The 18,700-nt window shown below is 47.4% G+C and overlaps 3 protein-coding genes across 4 annotated transcripts in view; 2 read left to right on the forward strand and 1 right to left on the reverse strand.

Annotated features, from left to right (window-relative positions):
* DUS2 (dihydrouridine synthase 2) overlaps window positions 1-8,924 on the reverse strand; it is a 51,272-nt gene extending 42,348 nt beyond the window's left edge. The window contains exons 1-2 of one of the 2 annotated variants that reach the window (XM_080827951.1): window positions 8,823-8,843; window positions 6,171-6,246 (exon numbers count right to left, since the gene is read on the reverse strand). The gene's annotated coding sequence lies outside the window, so the exon portion shown is untranslated. Of the gene's footprint in view, window positions 1-6,170; window positions 6,247-8,822 lie in introns of both variants that reach the window. The other variant, XM_080827950.1, reaches the window with a different exon arrangement.
* A 36-nt stretch (window positions 8,925-8,960) lies between these two features.
* DDX28 (DEAD-box helicase 28) lies at window positions 8,961-10,813 on the forward strand. Its single transcript, XM_080827953.1, has one exon. It carries the CDS (start codon window positions 8,970-8,972, stop codon window positions 10,584-10,586), a length of 1,617 nt encoding a protein of 538 aa, XP_080684079.1. The 5' UTR covers window positions 8,961-8,969; the 3' UTR covers window positions 10,587-10,813.
* Window positions 10,814-14,016: 3,203 nt separating this feature from the next.
* Window positions 14,017-15,514, forward strand: DPEP2NB (DPEP2 neighbor; the record flags this gene model as incomplete). Its single annotated transcript, XM_080828237.1, has 2 exons — window positions 14,017-14,083; window positions 15,210-15,514. 2 exons carry the CDS (start codon window positions 14,017-14,019, stop codon window positions 15,512-15,514), a joined length of 372 nt encoding a protein of 123 aa, XP_080684363.1.
* Between the last annotated feature and the right edge of the window lie 3,186 nt (window positions 15,515-18,700).

The following is an 18,700-nucleotide window of genomic DNA, read 5'->3' on the forward strand; positions in this document are numbered from 1 at the left end:
TAAAGAGCAGAGCAGTCTGTTGGGGGCCAGAGTAAACATAGGAGACCAAGTACAAGGCTCTTTGGTAACCAACATAAAAACTGATGGTGGAGGAAATAAAGCTTTGCTTGACCTTCAAAAAAAAAAAAAAAAACTGATGGTGGCTAAGGCCAGGGAGCTGGTATTAGAGGTGGTAAGAACTGATACATCCAAAATATACTTTGAAAGTAGAGCCAACAGGAGTTTAAAAAAAAAAAAATCGAAATCCCATATCCCAGAGAGAACTGTTAACATTTATTTATTCTTAACAAATATGGACCCCTCTAAAAAGTCATGAAGCTAGCTAGCCAATGCTATGCTCTGCTCAGTTACTGTTTCCATTTGCTTTTTTACTATTCAGCCCATTCTGCCTGGTCCTCACCTCACTGCTGCACTAAAACTGCTCAAAGTCACCAATGACCTGGAAGTTGTGCGATCAACCAGACACTCACCTGTCCACAATCTTGTTTCACTAACAGTACAGTGACATGGTTGAGCCTCCCCTCTTCCTTGACCCCCTGACCCCCTACTTTCCCGGTTTTTCTCCCAACTCTCTGCCCTGCTTTTCAGTGTCTTTCCTGGTTTCACCTCCTCTACACACATGTTTCCTCCTTAGTCTTGGGCCCTCTTCCCTTCTAATTCCTCACATTCTCCCTTGCAAATTTACTTATTCCCATGGCTTAAAATATTGGCATCCTTGGAGATCACCAGCATATTACACCAACTGTTCAATACACATCCCCACCCGGGTATCTTATGGACATCTTATACTAAGCATGCAAAAACAAGATCTTGATCTGCCCTCCTAAGCTGCCTCCTCTATCTTCATTAATTCATTCAACAGACATCTATTGAGCCCCTATGATATGCTAAGCACTGACTGGCACTATGAGGAGGAGGAGGTACAGTAGAAGAGAGGGTTATAGAAAGGGAACTTACAAATACTTGTGAAATTATGACCATGTACAGTGCTATGAACGACATGAGGTTTTGGGAAGCTGTGTCAGCAGGAAATGGATGAATAGGGGGGTTGAGAAAGGCTTCCCTTAAGAAACAATTTCTTCTTCTTCTTCTTTTTATTTTTTGTTTTTGTTTTTTATTTTATTTATTTTAGAAAAAGAGAGTGAACTCAAGAGTACAAGGAGGGGATAGAGCATAGGGGGAGGGAGGGAGAGGAAATAATCTCAAGCAAACTCTGCATTGAGCGTGGGTCCTGACCCAGGGCTCTATCTCACAAAACTGAGATCAAGACCTGAGCCGAAATTGAGAGTCAGATGCTTAACCGACTGAGCCACCCAGGCGCCCCAAGAAATAATTTCTTTTTTTTTTTTTAAAGATTTTATTTATTTATTTGACAGATAGAGATCACAAGTAGGCAGAGAGGCAGGCAGAGAGAGAGGAGGAAGCAGGCTCCCTGCTGAGCAGAGAGCCCGATGCGGGGCTCGATCCCAGAACCCTGGGATCATGACCTGAGCTGAAGGCAGAGGCTTTAACCCACTGAGCCACCCAGGTGCCCCCCCAAGAAATAATTTCTGATTCAAGATTTCAAGGGAGAGAAGGTGTTAATCAGGCCAATACATGGAGAGAAAATGTTTCCCATTTCTTCAACTAGCATTTCCATTCACCCAATTACTCATCCTTAATTCATATTCCCCACATTAAATCTATCACTAACTACTGTGGAAACAACCTTCAAAATATAACTCTAATCCATCTGCTTTGCTCCATCTCCAGTGCCACCATTGTGCAGGAAGCCAGCCTCCTAATTGGTCTCCCCAAATCTAATCCTACCCCCTCCTATCCTTTCTCTTGATACTGTGTGGCATTTGAAAAAGGCAACTCTGATAATACCCCTCTCTTGTTTATATCCTTCAATGGCTTCCCACTGAGTTTAGGAGAACTCCCAAACCCTTCTGATGGCCCACCAAGCCCTGCATAACCTGTCCCTGCCCACATCTCCAGCTTACCTGGAGCCTCTCTCCCCCTCACTCTCCTTGTCCTGGCCACCCTGGACTTCTTTGAAAGTCTCCCACACTAAGCTCTGGGGTCTGTGCACTTGGAATCAATCCTCTCTGTCTGGAAGACTCTCCCCAACTCAATCATACACACCCACACTGAGGTCCTCTTGACCTTGAATGTCCCCTTTTTGGAGACATTTCCCTACCAGACCATCTAACTTCAGGTCCCTGGTCACATGCTCTCATAACACTTTGTGCTTCCCTATAGCTGAGTTACAATCCCCATGTGTCTACACTGATTTGTGTGGTTTCTTGTTTAACCCCCAGCTCCTGCTCTAGGCCACCAGGACAAGTTCTACAAGAATAGGAATATGACTACCTAGTTTACTGCCAGGTTTCTAGCCCTGAGCCCAGTACTTGGCCCTTAGCAGCTGCTTAGAAAGGAAGGTATGACTGAATTCTTACTCTGTGGCAGCTAAGCACATCCTCCTAGAGGGTGGTTGGTCTGGGAACTCCCTCTGGCACCTGCCAGCAGTGCCTGACGGGGCCTGCCTCCAAAAAGACTCCTTTCAAAGAAAAGAGGCAGTCCCCACCCTTTCCCAGTTACCCTCACAACCATTCGCTGGGCCCCAAGATCACACCCAGATCACCAATTCAGTCACACAAACTGAGACGATCTCTCTATCATTTTTTTTTTTTCTCTCTCTCTACCATTCTTTTAAGGGCTGGTCTTCTGACAGTTTTGGTTACCTTCTCGGACAGTAACCTTAACTTCAGTTGCATAGATACAAAATCCCACTAATTATAACACTTTCAGACTGAAGAGATAACACTACTCAGGGAAAGCAACGAATGGAAAAAAACTTTACCATTTACCCTTCCATGTAAATTTTCCTAGAGGCTATGACCTTGCTTAAAAAGCAATTTCTTTAAAATACAAATTTAGAGTTAAAACAGAAGTCAAGGGGTAGGATGGCTCAGTGGGTTAAAGACTCTGCCTTCAGCTCAGGTCATGATCCTGGAGTCCTGGGATTGAGCCTCGTATCAGGCTCTCTGCTCAGAGCGGAGCCTGCTTCCTCCTCTCTCTCTCTCTGCCTGCCTCTCTGACTACTTGTGATCTCTGTCTGTCAAATAAATAAATAAAATCTTTAAAAAAAAAAAACAACAGAAGTCAATTATGATTAAATATTCAGAGAATTATCCTATTTCCCACTCAAAACATGTGTAGATAAGAAAAAATTAAAGTGATCTATTATACTTATAAGAGAAAGAGGTGATACAGCATCTCTCTATTAAGATTCCAAACTCTGGAATCAGACAGACATGCACTGGAACCGCAACTCTGCCCCAGGCAGATGAATTAACCTAATGGAGGCTCAGCCTCTCCCTCTGGCATATGAGGCTCCCACAGAATCTACGTCAGGTGGGATGCTGTGAAAAGTCAATTCTATGATGCACGACAGCTCCCGGCACACAGTAAGGATTTGTTTGTTTGTTTTTAAGATTTTATTTATTCATTTGTCAGAGAAAGAACGCACAAGCAGGCAGAATGGCATGCAGGGGAAGAGAGAGAAGCAGGCTCCCCGCTGAGCAAGGAGCCTGATGTGGGACTCGATCCCAGGACCCTGGGATCATGACCTGAGCCGAACGCAGTGGCTTAACCAACTGAGCCACCCAGGCGTCCCCACAGTAAGGGTTTAATAAATGTCAACTGCTCTCACTATCCGGCTTTTACACTTTCAACACATTCTAAGTCTATTTTTAGATCAACAGACATCTACTAGTTCTTTTAGGATGAAGGCACTGTGTGAAGTGCGGAAGGTAAAGAAATGGGAAGAACTGAGCTCTTGAGCCCAAGGAGCACCTCGGCTCTGCCACTACTATCTATCAGGTGACTGACGACAACACCCTGCAAACCAGTCTCTCTGCTTCCAGGCTCATTATGTTCAATCTAAGTTCCTTCCAGCAGCCAGCAGGGTCTTTCAAAACACAAACTGGGACAGGATATTCCTATTCTCCACAGCCTTCCCTTCTGCCCTTACAATTAAGTCCCAGCTCCTTCACATTGCAAACAAGTCTGCTCCTTGCCTTCCTCAGAAGCCCTATCTTTCATCCCTTGCCCCCTGCCCTCTTAACTCCTCCGTGCTAAGCTTCACCTCTTCTGAACTATTTCTAGCTCCCCAAACTGGCCTGCTGTCTCCCAACTTGTAGTCTCTGAACAAGTTGCCCCTGCCTAGAACCCAGATTCCTATCCCTCTACCTGGCTGACTTCCAGCAGCCTTTCAGAACATCACACAGATTCACTTCCACCAGAAAGCCTTCCCTGACATTTATCTCCCAAACACAGAGTAAGGGCATCTCCTCTTAGCTCATTCCTGTCCTGGGATGGAATATACTCTTATAATTATAAGAGCAACTAACTGTCAACCTACCTCCCTCATCACAAGGGGAAGGCAAGCCCTGCATCTTGCTTATCACCAAGTCTTTTTGTCACAGAGACAGAAAACACAATCTGGCAGTGTTAGGGTTTGCTGTGGAAAGAAGTTAACAGGTCAAGTGGCAATGAGAACGACAATATGACCCATGCTTCAGCCACAGAAGGGCTCTATCGCAGACAAATGTGCTCTATCACAGAGCACTTCAAGTGCCTTGCCATACCTCGTTTGGTTACAGAGCAGACAAATGACTACCCCACTCCCTTGCTTACCCAGTGAAGGACTGCGAGCCCTTTATGCAACTTGCATAAGAGCCATCACTTGAGTGAACAAGATTCAGGTAAGAAAGCAGCAGGACACAAAGTGGGGGGGCAGATTCCGGAGATGATTAGGAGATGAGCTCTAGGCCACAAACATCCTCTGACAGCTTTTGCGTCAAGGGGTGACAAGGCCATGGCTGGGCTTTAGCAAGATCATTCGGAAAATAGATGATGGGCTGGAGAGTGAAAGACCGGAAGGAGACAAGGAAATGGGTTAGAAAGAGGGTGAGATGATGTAGGCACATAATTACATGGGCTGCAAAGAGAATGGCCAGCACTTGCACAACAGTCCTGAGCAGGCAGGATAATGAAGGACCAGGGAGGGAATACTAACAGCCACTTTTTATTTTTGCAGTGCCTTGCAATTCCCTTTGTTTATAACTGTGATTCTCAAACAGGGTGGCATATTAGAATCATCTGGAAAGGCTTTAAAAAAACACCAATGTTGGGGCACCTAGGTGGCTCAGTGGGTTAAAGCCTCTGCCTTCAGCTCAGGTCATGATCTCAGGGTCCTGGGATCAAGCCCTGCATCGGGCTCTCTGCTCGGCAGGGAGCCTGCTTCCCCCGTCTCTCTCTGCCTACTTGTGATCTCTGTCTGTCAAATAAATAAATAAAATATTAAAAAGAAAAAAAAAAGTCCAGGTATCATCCCCCCACCCCCTGCCAAACCAGTTAAATCAGAATGTAAACTCCACTAGGGCAGGAATTTTACCTGTTTTTCTCACTATCTGCTTGAACAGTACCCAGCACACGCATGGTGCTCAGGAAACATTTACTCAATGAGTAAATGAATGCATGAATGACTGTACCATTATCACCTGAGATCTAAGAGACAATTCTGTTTAAAACTCATGGAGTCAGTTAAGCAGCTACCTTTGGCTGGGGTCATGATCCCAGAGTCCTGGGACGGAGCCCCACGTTGGGCTCCCTGCTCAGCAGAGAGCCTGCTTCTCTCTCTTCCTCTGCCTGCAGCTCTGCCTACTTGTGCTCTCTATCTCTCTGTCAAATAAATAAACAAAAATATTTACAAAAACAAAAACAAAAAACTTACAGAGTAACCAGACAATGTGAGTTACCATGGCAGCCTTGGGAAAAAATACTACCAGTTAGACCTCTGCTGTCAGGAGCTTACATTCTTTCTACAATAAGTAAAACTTTCTTATTTCTAAAGCACTGTAATATACAACATGTATCTCAATAACAACTAGAGGTTACTCGATGTGAGCAGAAGGAAAAGAGAGGAGCCTTATTCAGTGGCTGATGAACCGACAAAGAGAAATTAAGGGCCATGAGCAGAGACTGGCTCAGACAGATTCCAACCCTTATGATATTTTGAATTAATCATATTGTCAGGGCTTGAGCATGGTGAGAAAGCAGCCATATATTAACCAGCTTCCTTGTCCCAAATATTTGGGCAGAACCCAAATGCAAGTACATACCAATGTATTATTCTTTTCTGATAATTCCTTCAGCGTATCTGTTCTGGCTTGGTGCAAAGTAAGAGTTTGTTTTTATCTGAAAAAACAGTGGCACATGTAAATGGATAAAATCTGTTGAGTCAGATGTCCAGGAAGCTACATAGATAAGGAACAAGGAGCCCTGAGTTCCTGAAAAGAATCATAGAAGTAGTATAGAATCACAATATCTTAGAGTGTCCTTTGTATCAACTCCCCTCTACCATATTGCCAACCAGCAGTCATCTGGCCTGGATATGAACTTTTCAGTGATTTAAAACTCAGCACCCTCAAGACAGATCTGGGCAATTCTAGTTGTTACAGCAGTTCTTTATATCAAATTTAGCATCTGCCTATTACTTATGAGTCCTTGTTCTGCCTTCTGGAGTAGTACACCTCACAGCACACCTCATCTCTTTTCCATTTGGCACATTCCCCAGATCCATAAGGACGGTCTTGTTCTCTCTAAACTTCTCTTCTCCAGCTTCACTCCCTTGAATCACTTTTTCTTGTGTTTATGACCTACGGGGCCCGCAACATTCCTAATCCCAAGGTCAAAGCAAGCAATGGCATCAATGGACTTGCTACAGATTCTGAGGGTGAGGAAGAGCCAGTGAAAGAGCTTGTCAAACGCGCCTACCTATAGTAAAAGCACCTGTAACCTCAGCCATTCTTCAGTCCTCTTACTCTATGCAGGGCTTCTCAACAACACACAGTCACCTATTGGGCCAGATAATCCTTTTTTGTTGGGGGCTTTCCTGCGCATTGTACAATGTTGAGCAACATCCCTGGCCTCTGCACACTAGATGCCAGTAGCACCTTCCCAGATGTGACAACTAAAAATGTCTCCATGCTCAGGATGCCTGGGTGGCTCAGTCAGTTAAGCGGCTGCCTTCAGCTCAGGTCATGATCCCAAGATCCTGGGACTGAGTCCCACACTGGGCTCCTTGCTCAGCTGGGAGTCTGCATCTCCCTCTGCCTGCTTTGCATGCCGCTCCAGCTGTTTGTAGTCTCTCTGACAAATAAATAAATGAAATCTTCAAAAAAATAAAAAATGAAAATGTCTCCAAACTCTGTCAAATGTCCCGGGGTGGGGCAGGGGCAAAATCACCCTCACTTGAGAGCCACTGCTCTATCCAATGACTCTGTTCATCTGTCACTACTCAAAACTCTCCTCTGCAGGTTTAATGGTAACTTTCCAGAAAGTCTACTTATGTATCAAAATGGCATTTGAAACTTCAGAAGTATTTATCTTTTGGGGAATAACATGCATTGGTGAGGATGTGGAGGAAAAAAGAACCCTCCTGCACTGTTGGTGGAAATTAAAACTGGAGCAGCCACTGTGGAAATAGTATGGAACTTTCTCAAAAAATTAAAAATAGAATTGCCATATGATCCAGCAATTCCAGTACTAGGTATTTATGCAAAGAATATGAAAACATGAAGTCAAAAAAATATATGCACCCCTATGTTTACTGCAGCATTGTTCACAACAGTTAAATTATAGAAGGAACCCAAGTGTCCCCTGATAGATGAATGGATAAAGGAGATGTGGTATACACACACACTGGAATATTAACTATTAAAAAAAGAATGAAATCTTGCCATTTCCAACAACATGGATGGATTTAGAGGGTATAATGCTAAGTGAAGTAAGTCAATCAGAAAAAGATAAGGGGTTTTTTTTCAACCTGAACATCTGAATTCAAGTAAAATATTCTGTCTGACCAGGGCTATGTGAGGCAAGCCACATATCTGATCACTCAGTAGATTAGAAGGGCCCCTATTTAAACAATTTAGGTATCTGAGAAGCCAGTGGAGGTGAGTGTGCCGCAAGAATGGTAGCTTCAGGATGAAAAGTTGGCAGGGGAGGCAAGAGAATGGAGAGCGAACCTCAACTGAAAAGGGGGAAAAAGGGGCGCCTGGGTGGCTCAGTGGGTTAAAGCCTCTGCCTTCGGCTCAGGTCATGATCCCAGCGTCCTGGGATCAAGCCCCGCATCCGTATCCGGCTCTCTGCTTAGCAGGGAGCCCGCTTCCCTTCCTCTCTCTCTGCCTGCCTCTCTGCCTACTTGTGATCTCTGTCTGTAAAATAAATAAGTAAAAATCTTAAAAAAAAAAAAACTTTAAAATAAAAAAAAAGAAGAAGAAAAAGGGGAGAAAGTACAAAGAGAAAGTTCTGCTTGATATAAAGCCTGAAGATCTTACCTTCCACTTCACAGGCCATCAGCTTGCCCTGGGGGCTCTCAGCTCTTGGCCGAGGGAAGAGGCGGGTGGGCACCTAGAGCTAAGACACCTGGCCCTTGTCTTCTCCCCCAGGCCTGACCATACATTCAGACTCTCAATAAACATTTACCACCAGACCTTGCACGGGGACCACATCTGGGAAAACACCACCGCACCCTCGGAATTTACGGGAGGAGACCAGCACTGACAAGCCATCAAGGAAGCGGTGGGAGCGATAAAGGAGAATGGCAAGGCTCGGACACCCAATCGCCAGAAGCCCTCCGCCCCCCTGTCCATAAGACCAGGCCCCCACTGCCTCGTCGCGCCAGACCCCAGAGGCTGCCTTCATCGAGCCCGTTTCCCCAAGGTTGGTCCGGGTCTGGATGTCGCCAACCCCTGTTCGGACCTACAGACCTCGCCGCAGTTGAACTTTGCAGACTCTCCCTCCTTCCTCAGGGTTAGCCAACTCCACGAGCCTTGCTGAGCCGTGCCAGACACCGTCCTGGAGGCCTTGCGCGCCCGTGACGTCATTGCCGTGCGCCTCTCGCACACCAAGGCACTATGGCTCTGGCGCGGCCGATGCGGGTCCTGCGGCTCGCGGTTCGGTTGCTTTGGGCACCTCGACGGGACCTAGCGGTCCGCGGTCCGGACGAGCCCCTGCCAGTAGTTCGCATACCGCGGGCTCTACAGCGGCGGCAGGAACAGCAGCAAAGCGGACGGAGTTCCCCGAAGCTGGTGCTGGCGCGACCTGGCCCGCTGCTGATCTCGGCGCGGCGGCCAGAGTTGAACCAGCCGGCGCGCCTCACGCTGGGCGGTTGGGAGCGCGCGCCACTAGCTTCGCGTGGTTGGAAGAATCGGCGCTCCCGCAGGGACTACTTCTCTATCGAGCGAGCGCAACATGAGGCACCAGCGCTGCGGAACCCGTCCGAGGGCAGCTTCGCGGCTCTGGGTCTGGAACCCCGCGTGCTGCATGCACTACAGGAGGCAGCTCCTGAAGTCGTTCGGCCTACAACCGTGCAGTCGCGCACCATACCCCCTCTACTTCGCGGCCGTCACATCCTTTGCGCTGCGGAAACCGGCAGTGGCAAGACTCTTGGATACCTACTACCTCTGCTTCAGCGGCTCTTGGGCCGGCCAAGCTTGGATTCGCACAGTATACCAGCTCCTCGAGGCCTGGTCCTTGTGCCTTCGCGAGAATTAGCCGAACAGGTGCGGGCGGTGGCCCAGCCCTTGGGCGTCTTCTTGGGCCTCCACGTGAGGGAGCTAGAGGGAGGCCGTGGCATGAGTAGGATCCGGCTGCAACTGTCCAGACAACCCTCAGCAGATGTACTAGTGGCCACTCCAGGAGCTCTGTGGAAGGCCCTGAAAGGTCAACTAATCACCCTGAGGCAGCTCTCCTACTTGGTGTTGGATGAGGCAGACACACTATTGGATGAAAGCTTCCTGGAACTAGTGGACTACATCTTGGAGAAGAGCCATATAGCAGAAGATCCTGCTGACTTAAAAGACCCCTTCAATCCCAAAGCTCAGTTAGTGCTGGTGGGGGCCACATTTCCAGAAGGTGTAAGCCAGCTGCTAAGTAAAGTTGCCAGCCCAGACTCTCTGACCACCATCACCAGCTCCAAGCTCCACTGCATCATGCCTCATGTTAGACAGACATTTATGAGGCTGAAGGGAGCAGAGAAGGTGACTGAGTTGGTGCAGATTCTCAAGCAGCATGACAGAGCATACAGGTCTAGCCCCTCGGGAACTGTGCTCGTGTTTTGTAATAGCTCCAGCACTGTGAATTGGCTGGGATATATTCTGGATGACCACAAAATCCAACATCTAAGGCTGCAGGGACAAATGCCAGCCTCAATGAGGGCAGGCATCTTCCAGTGCTTCCAGGAGGGCTCCCGAGACATACTCCTCTGCACAGACATAGCGTCTCGGGGCCTGGACAGCACCCATGTAGAGCTAGTTGTCAATTATGATTTCCCTCTCACCCTGCAAGACTACATCCACAGAGCCGGTAGGGTGGGCCGTGTAGGAAGCGAGGTGCCTGGCACCGTCATCAGCTTTGTGACCCATCCCTGGGATGTAAACCTGGTTCAGAAGATTGAGCTGGCAGCGCGCCGGAGGAGAAGTCTTCCAGGACTTGGGTCCTCAGTGAGAGAGCCTTTGACCCAGCAAATCTGATGGCAGCCAGCTTAAATGTGATGCCATTAATAGGAATCTTTCCCTTTGTCCTGGGTGGGTGAGCACACTTGTCAGTAGGATGCACTGGGCAGCCAGTCACCTCTCTCAAGGCCTGGTGAGCTGTTTCTGGCTTCCAAAGGTAGATGGACCAGCACTGCAGAGTGAGCATGGTTCTTTGTAGTCTTTCACATGAGTTCTGAAAAATAAAGTAGATTTTTGGCATTGTATTATGTCATAATTCCTAACAGTAAATGATGTATTTATGGGGCTCCTCTAATAATAGTTACCACTGGGGTAGAATTCATTGGATTGTGAGAAGATTCACACTCCAAACAACACATCTGGGACTGAGGCACTTCCATTGCTGTTTTATTATTATTTTTATTTTTTTTTGGAAGAATATCTTTTTTTCTTTTTTAAGATTTTTTATTTATTTATTTGACAGAGATCACAAGTAGGCAGAGAAGCAGGCAGAGAGGGGTGGGAGGAAGCAGACTCCCCGCTGAGCAGAGAGCCCCATGCGGGGCTCGATCCCAGGACTCTGGGACCATGATCTGAGCCAAAGGCAGAGGCTTTAACCCACTGTGCCACCCAGGTGCCCCTATTTTTATTATTTTTTAAAGTTTTTGTTCATTTGAGAGAGCAAGCACAAGCAGAGAGGGACGAAGGGAGAAGGAGAAGCAGGCTCCCCACTGAGCAGGGAGCCTGATGTGGGGCTCGATCCCAGGACCCTGAGATCATGACTGGAGCCAAAGGCAGATGACCAACCAACTGAGCCACCAAGGTGTCCCGTTCCATTGCTGTTCAATTAGTAAACGGATTTTATTTCTTGCCCCCAAAAACATCCATTAAGCATCCCAGAGAAAGGAACAGGGATGTGACTAGCAGATGTTCTTCAACAGTGCCCATGGCAAGCTTGGGCATTCTTGGTGAAATCTCTCTGGGACATACTGGCAGAAGAATAGAAGACAGACAGACTGACACAGAAGTATTGGTGTGCATTTCCAGGCTCTACCTTCTTTCTCATCTCTTGTGGCAGGGGAAGAGAAAAGAGGATTAAACTTTTTACAAAACTGGCAAAATAAACATATAGCATTCTCTGCTTCTAGGTTCCAGTTTCTGCATCATTCTACAAGCCTAAAGAAATGCACAGTTGAGAGTCAAATACTTCACAAAACAAAATACTTGCACACTGAAAATGATGAGGTTGCAGAGAAAAGAAATGGGCCCAGGGCAATCTCTCAGGAGAGAATATTGTACTAAATGCACAATCATAGCTCTCTTCTTCATATGAAGAAGTTCAAGGCTCAGGGGGTTAAAGGAACTTCCTCAAAATCATACTCACAAGTATGACAGAATCTGGTCTACCTGCACTAAGGGTTGAGTTATATACCAACTTTCAATATTGCTCACTTTGACTCTCAAAAGCAACCCAGTTTGGACAATAATTTGGTAATTCTATCCATGGATCACTCTGGCAGTACTGTTAAAAATAGGGATTCCAGGGCCACCTGGCTGGCTCAGTCTGTAGAGCGTGTGACTCAGTCTCTGTATTGTGAGTTCAAGCCCCATGAGGGATATGGAGATTATTTATAAATAAAATCCTAAAAAAAGAAAATTACAGGGGTGCCTGGGTAGCTCAGTGGGTTAAGCCTCTGCCTTCAGCTCAGGTCATGATCTCAGGGTCCTGGGATCGAGCCCTATATCGGGCTCTGCTTGGCAGGGAGCCTATTTCCCCCTCTCTCTCTCTGCCTGCCTCTTTGCCTACTTGTGATCTCTGTCTGTCAAATAAATAAAATCTTTTAAAAATTACAGATTCCTGAACTCAACCATTTGTCTATTCTCTTCTGCCTTCCCTAGAGATGCAGCCAGGTCCTGATAAGCCTTCAGTAACCTTTCCAGGTCAGAATGATGTTCTCAGACAAATAATCTCTCTGGAGCTTTGGGAGAATCTAAGTGGTCTTCTGCTGGCCCACCTGCCAGAAACAACCTCCTCCACCGCTCTCCCCTTCACATTTATCCTCCTAGCTCTCCCCAAGGGCAGTCCACTCTAATCAGGCCTGACTTCCTGTGTCCTCTAACACGCATCACATTAATTCAACCAACCCTGGAATAGAAAGAAGATGATGTGGTTCTCGACCAGGGTTGCCCAACCTCTCAAATAGTAGTCCTGTCATTTTCTACCTCCAGCACACATCCCCTTTGCAAGTGCCCTGGGAAACAAGCATTCCATCTTTGCATATTCAAGGTCAGCAAGAGGGGATCCCCTCCTAAGGAAGCTTATCTCTCATTGCTGGGAGGTTCTTGGCTGTACTATATCCAAGGCTGCCCCAAATATGGTTCCTTCCTGTGGGCCTGATCAGGCTAAGGGCAAAGCTGTCTTTCCTCCACCTCTGAGTGGGACCCAATATCAGCTTTTGTAACATCTCTTCACAGTTTGACCATGTTTTTCACTCACTTCTGCTGATCCCACACTTGATCCTGTCAGTGGTAGGATTGTTATTACAGTATTTGTTTTTTGTGGGGAGAGATGAATGTAATAATTAAATTGTCATTTTGTATTGTCATTTTGCCATGAATTTGTTTTGAATTTTATACTAAAGTGGGCCCATCATCCCCACTTTGTGAAGCCATTCAGGACCCTCGTTTTGCCTTGGAGCACCTTTAACATCTCTCCCAGTGTCACTTTGAAATGTGATGAGCTTGTCCTCACATTCTTATCAAATACAAATTCAGAGTCCGACTTGAAGCCCTACCATAGAGCAGAGCACTTCTCCGCTACTTATGCAACCTTGCATAGGCCCCCTTAACCTCTTGGTTTTTCGAGTCCTCAGTTGTAAAAATGTGAGGGTTCTATGAATTTACATTTGGAGCAGGACAAGTTCAAGAAGAGCTTGTCTTTGCTTTTATTCTTCCCAGCTGGAACGTCTTCATCTCTGCTCCATGGGTCCAAATCTAACTTATCCTTCAGACCCACTGCCAAAGAGCCTTCTACACAAATCTCTGCCTCTCCAGCTGTTGAATACTTAGGGTCAGTGCCATACAACCTAGTTGTCTCTTAGGTTAACCTTGCCGCTCAAGCCAATCGCAGAATGTGGGTTTCCCTTGCCCTTTTCGGTCCCTGGGACTGTGCCAGCTCACAGGTATGCTCCATGAGGAGTGTTTACTTCACTAGGGCTGGCTGGGGAGAGAAGTGTGAGGGCCCCAGCAAGGTGCTTCTCTGCCTCCACCCTGCTCTCCTCCACAAAACGCTGAGAGCCTGAAACCTGTCCCTCAAGTCACAGAGTCCTTATGTGACCTCACTGGGTAGTGATGACCTCACAGGCCTTTTCACAGTTTCCATGGCAGGGTAACTACGCAAACGTGGTGCTCTCGGGGAAACTTTCCTACCAGTTCTCTACCAGATACCAATCTGTTTGGTTGCCTGAGAATGTCTGACCGGATCTTCTATATTCATTCTAACTTGTCCTCTGTCCCCTGGGAGGGCAGCACAGCAGGTAGGCTTAGGCCAGGCACCTGTCCAAGAGTCCCTGGTGTACACACAACTCCACCTGGCTACCACAAGTTCCTTTTGGGCTTGCCCACCACACCTCAGAACTTAACCAGCTTTAACTAATACAAGTGGCCTGGGGCCCCCTGAGGGACTTACGGTGTTCCTGCTCACTGCCGAGAAGTGAAACTTCATCCCTTGGGCAACTATTCAGAAAGGTTCTAATGTTTATAAATGCAGCCTTTCCTTTTAGGCTACAAGCTTCTTCCATTCTGCCCCTTTCCAATTGGCCTCTTAGCAAAAGTCAAGTGAATTTTTGTCCGCAAGTGATAAATGGGGCAGGTTGAGGAAGAACTGTTGAGGCCTCCTCGTGAATCTCCGCTTCAAAGCCAGGAAGCTTCACCGTGCTGTCGCATAGACGTGCACAAGGGTTCCCTCAGAAACATCCCAGACTGAGCAGCTGAGTACTTGGGGAAAGGTGGTGTCATATCGGTGGGAAGAACGGAAGAGCCACGGAGAGAGATGAGTGATACAAGACAGGAGGGCTGACGAAATAGTGTCCTAGGAGGTTAGGTTGACGTGAGCCTAGACTTCCTATCTAAAATCTGGCTCTGAGGCTCCTGGTCACTCGGCCTGCACATTTGGCCTTTTTCTAATCTAGGTAAAAGTATCAGAGGGCTAGAGGTCAGTGTGGTTGGAAAAGGCAATGGAATGGGGCCCAAGAGGAGTTGCCAAAGTGGGAGGGGTTTTAGCCCATTTATATTACTTTTCCAATACCTGAAAGGTTTTTCCATTAAAGCCTCAGAAGTAACAGACCTTAAGAAATGCTTTTTTCTGCTGTGGGAGAGATGGAAAGGATCCTGGTGATAACTGTTTTCAGGTTCTACGGTTTCCTCTGAGAACAGGGAACAGATTTCCTGGTCTCCTGCGGCTGCTCTGAGCTCCACAGAATCACTTCTGCAGCCATATTCCTTCTCTAGGGAACTCACAGAGGTGATAGGCCAAGGTTGTGTTTTGTATACAGAGCAGATTAAAGGGCTTCAGCCAGAAACTGGGAGAGACATGAGAGGGGAGGTCCTGGCAGGTCACTGTATGTAGCAGAAACGGCTGATGAGATCTGATTTTCCTTCCAGCAGCAGTGGCTCCCACTTCTCCTCCTACACCTGGTCACTACCATGTCCTCTACCGAGGGTATGGAGAAACCCAAGTGGGCTGGCATGGGGAGACATACTGCCTGGTTGGTGGCTACCGGACCTATGGGGATGCTCCTGTGGCCACCCCAGCAAAGGTGGAAGCAGAGAAACCAATTCCCAGCCGGGCTCCCAAGAGACGTCGAGCTCTCACAGAGTCGGATAAAGACCTAGGTTGCTCCAGCCCCAAAATTCGGCGATTACAGCATGGTGGCAGGAGGATGACCCCACAGAAGCTTGCTGGCTGAGCCGCTCTCCAGGGAGGGCAAATGTTTAACCACCCAAGACAGCTAATGCCTCTTCCTGCAGTGAACCCCACTGCCCATCACTGGAGATTAGAACCTGAGCCATTCTGTCTGAGCCTTCGTCAGCCAGGAGCCTCCTTCCATACCAACTGGCTATAGACAAGGAGCCTTAGAAACTGAGGCTTGAAATGAGAGGCTGCTCTGAACATCCCAGGGCTGAAACTGGCCTGGAAGAAAACCTGGTGTTTCTCTGCTCAATACTCCAGAGTCCCTTCTTGGGAAGAAGAAAGAAAAGTCTATATTCTTTGAGCCAACAAGGATCCCGGAGCAGAGAGAGGGTTCAGACTGGTATCATCAGAGGCCCATCTATCAGATGGACTCCTGCCCTGAGTCATTGCCAGCAGCCATCAACCCAAACCAAGAGGAGCCAGGCTTTTTGAAACTGAAAAAAGCAATTTGTGTCTACCCAGGGAGCCCCTGTCTGGAGTTCCAGGAAGCAGAATAAAGAGACCCAGGAAGACCCGCTCCCCAGGGCAGGAAGAAAATGGAGAGAGTTGGGTGTCACCACCACTGAGGCTCATGTGCTCCTTCATTCCCAGCCCTTTCTGGCCCCAGGGGGATTTCTGACTGTTCAATAAAACGATTTTGTCTAACATATTTGACTTGAAATCCAGCTTGTCCAAGGCCAGGCCCCAAACCCCTCTCTTCCCTTGAAGTACATTCCCACATGGGGAACCTGTAGTCAGACCTTCTGCCTCCAAAAAGGACCCGAGTACAGCTTCTAATGGTGCGGCTCTCTACACCTGTGCCGACAGGGCAGGACCCGAACAGGTTCTTTATGAAGAGCCTGGTGAGAACTTCCCTCTCCGTGTGCACATGTGCATGCATGCGTGTGCGTGCGTGTGTGTATGTGTGTGTGAGAAGATGAGAGGCAGGTCTGAGAAGACTTTGTCAATCCACCCATCTATCCATTTACTCCACAAACATTTATTGAGCACCTACTAGTTGCTCGGGCTATATTAGTGAAAAAGACGACTGAAGCCCCTCTCCTCAAGGCATCCACAAACTAAAGGAAGACACAAAGGATATAATTTCAAATATAAGTGCAATAAAAGTAAAATGAGATAAAAGAGTAGAGTGATGAGGGGCATGCTAGGTTCCACAAGGTAGTAAGGGGAGGCTTCTTCGAGGAGGGGACAGCTCAGTGAAGATGTGAAGTACTGGAGGAGGAAATGGCAGGTGCAAAGATCCTGAGGCAGAAGTGAGGCTGGCCTGTTCTAGGACCAACTGAAAGGCCAGTGTGGCCAGAGGGAAAAGACAAGAATAAAAGATGTGGTTCGAGAAGCAGGCATGGGCCAGACCACAGTAGGCCTCGTCAGCTACGGTGAGGAATGTGGATCTTAAGTGTGATGGGAAGTCACGGGAAGATGAGCAGGGTAGTGAAATGCTCAGATATAGATGCTAAAAATATCATTCCGACTGCCATGGCAGTGGGGAGCTGGCTGTTACCAGCGGAATGTCTCTCTCAGCAGTTAAGGGGACCGTTGGTCCTAGGGAAGGGGACCGTTGGTCCTAGGGAGTGGGGGTGGGGGAAGATCAGCAGAGAAGGAAGAGTACAGGGTGTGTTGCAGGCCTGTGTGCCAGGTCTACCTGCCTTAGCATCCTGGATCCAAAGTGGGCACTGTCAGCAGCTTGTAGCCCTCAGGCCCAGGTGAAGCCCCTCTCCCTGTGGACAGCACACTCACCCTCGAGGGCCATACCAGCATGAGTGTTGCTCCTCTTCCAGACCCTCAAGGCCGGGAAAGGTCCTGATAATTTAAGAAGTTTCCCTAACCTACATTAGAGGAAAGAGGCACAGGCCCTGGGGAGTTCCCACTGCAAGCCTCCGTTAACCCCCAAAAGACAGTGAATGCCTCTTCCTGCAGCCACTCCCACTACCCACTGCTGGAGATTAGACCCTCGTGCTGCTCTCTGATACTTGGTGTGACTGAGGAAGATCTGCGATCCTGGAGGAGTCGGGTAGGTTGGCAATTCCCAAACATGAGGCAAACAGACTTAATCTGGGCTCTCAGGAAAACTAGAGATCCCCAGTACCTACACCAGTCCTACTAAATACATTTTTAGGGTGGGATGTGGAAACCTGTGGTTTTAAATTTTTCCCATAACCGTGATTTTATAGGAAATACAAGTGACAGAGGGACCTGTGAAATGACACTCTGGACGCAGTCAGCAAATTCCAAGACAGAAAACTCTAAAGGACAAAGGACCTGATTTTTTCAACAAATAAATTGCAAGGAAGGGAGAAGGAAGAGGAACCAATGGATTAAGAGACGTAACCACCAAATGCAATGTGGGTGGCCTTATCTACGTTGTAATTAAAACTATTTAAAAATAAGGCCATCGGGGAGATTTGAACATGATAGATAGATTATGATATTAAGCAAGTATTGTGACTCTTTTAGGTGCCATAATGGTATGGTCGTTGTCTTTTTAAAAGAGCCATGATCTTTTAGAGATGAAAACTTAGATCTGTCTGTCAAATAAAGACAGACAGAAATCACAAGTAGGCAGAGAGGCAGGCAGAGAGAGGAAGAGAAGCAGGCCTCCTGCTGAGCAGAGAGCCTGATGTGGGGGCTCGATCCCAGGACCCTGGGATCATGACATGAGCCGAAGGCAGAGGCTTTACCCCACTGAGCCACCCAGGCGCCCCTAAATAAATAAAATCTTAAAAAAAAAAAAAGCACAAGATGAGCCATCCATAATTGTTGAAGCTGAACGACTAGTACAAAAGGGTTCAATATACTCTTCTATTTTTTTGTTTGAAATTACCCTAATAAAGGAAAAATTATTTTAAGATTTTATTTATTTGAGAGAAAGACAGTGAGAGAGAGCATGAGAGGGGAGAAGGTCAGAGGGAGAAGCACACTCCCCATGGAGCAGGGAGCCTGATGTGGGACTCGATCCCAGGACTCTGGGATCATGACCTGAGCTGAAGGCAGTCACTTAACCAACTGAGCCATCCAGGCACCCTAGGAAATTTTTTCTTTAAGATTTTATTTATTTGTTTGACAGAGAGAGAGAGAGATCACAAGTAGGCAGAGAGGCAGGGGGAAGCAGGCTCCCCGCTGAGCAGAGGCCTGATGCGGGGCTTGATCCCAGGACCCCGAGATCATGACCCAAGCCAAAGGC

Source organism: Martes martes (assembly GCF_963455335.1).
Source record: "Martes martes genome assembly, chromosome: 17".
In the NCBI taxonomy this organism is placed as follows: Eukaryota; Metazoa; Chordata; class Mammalia; order Carnivora; family Mustelidae; genus Martes; species Martes martes.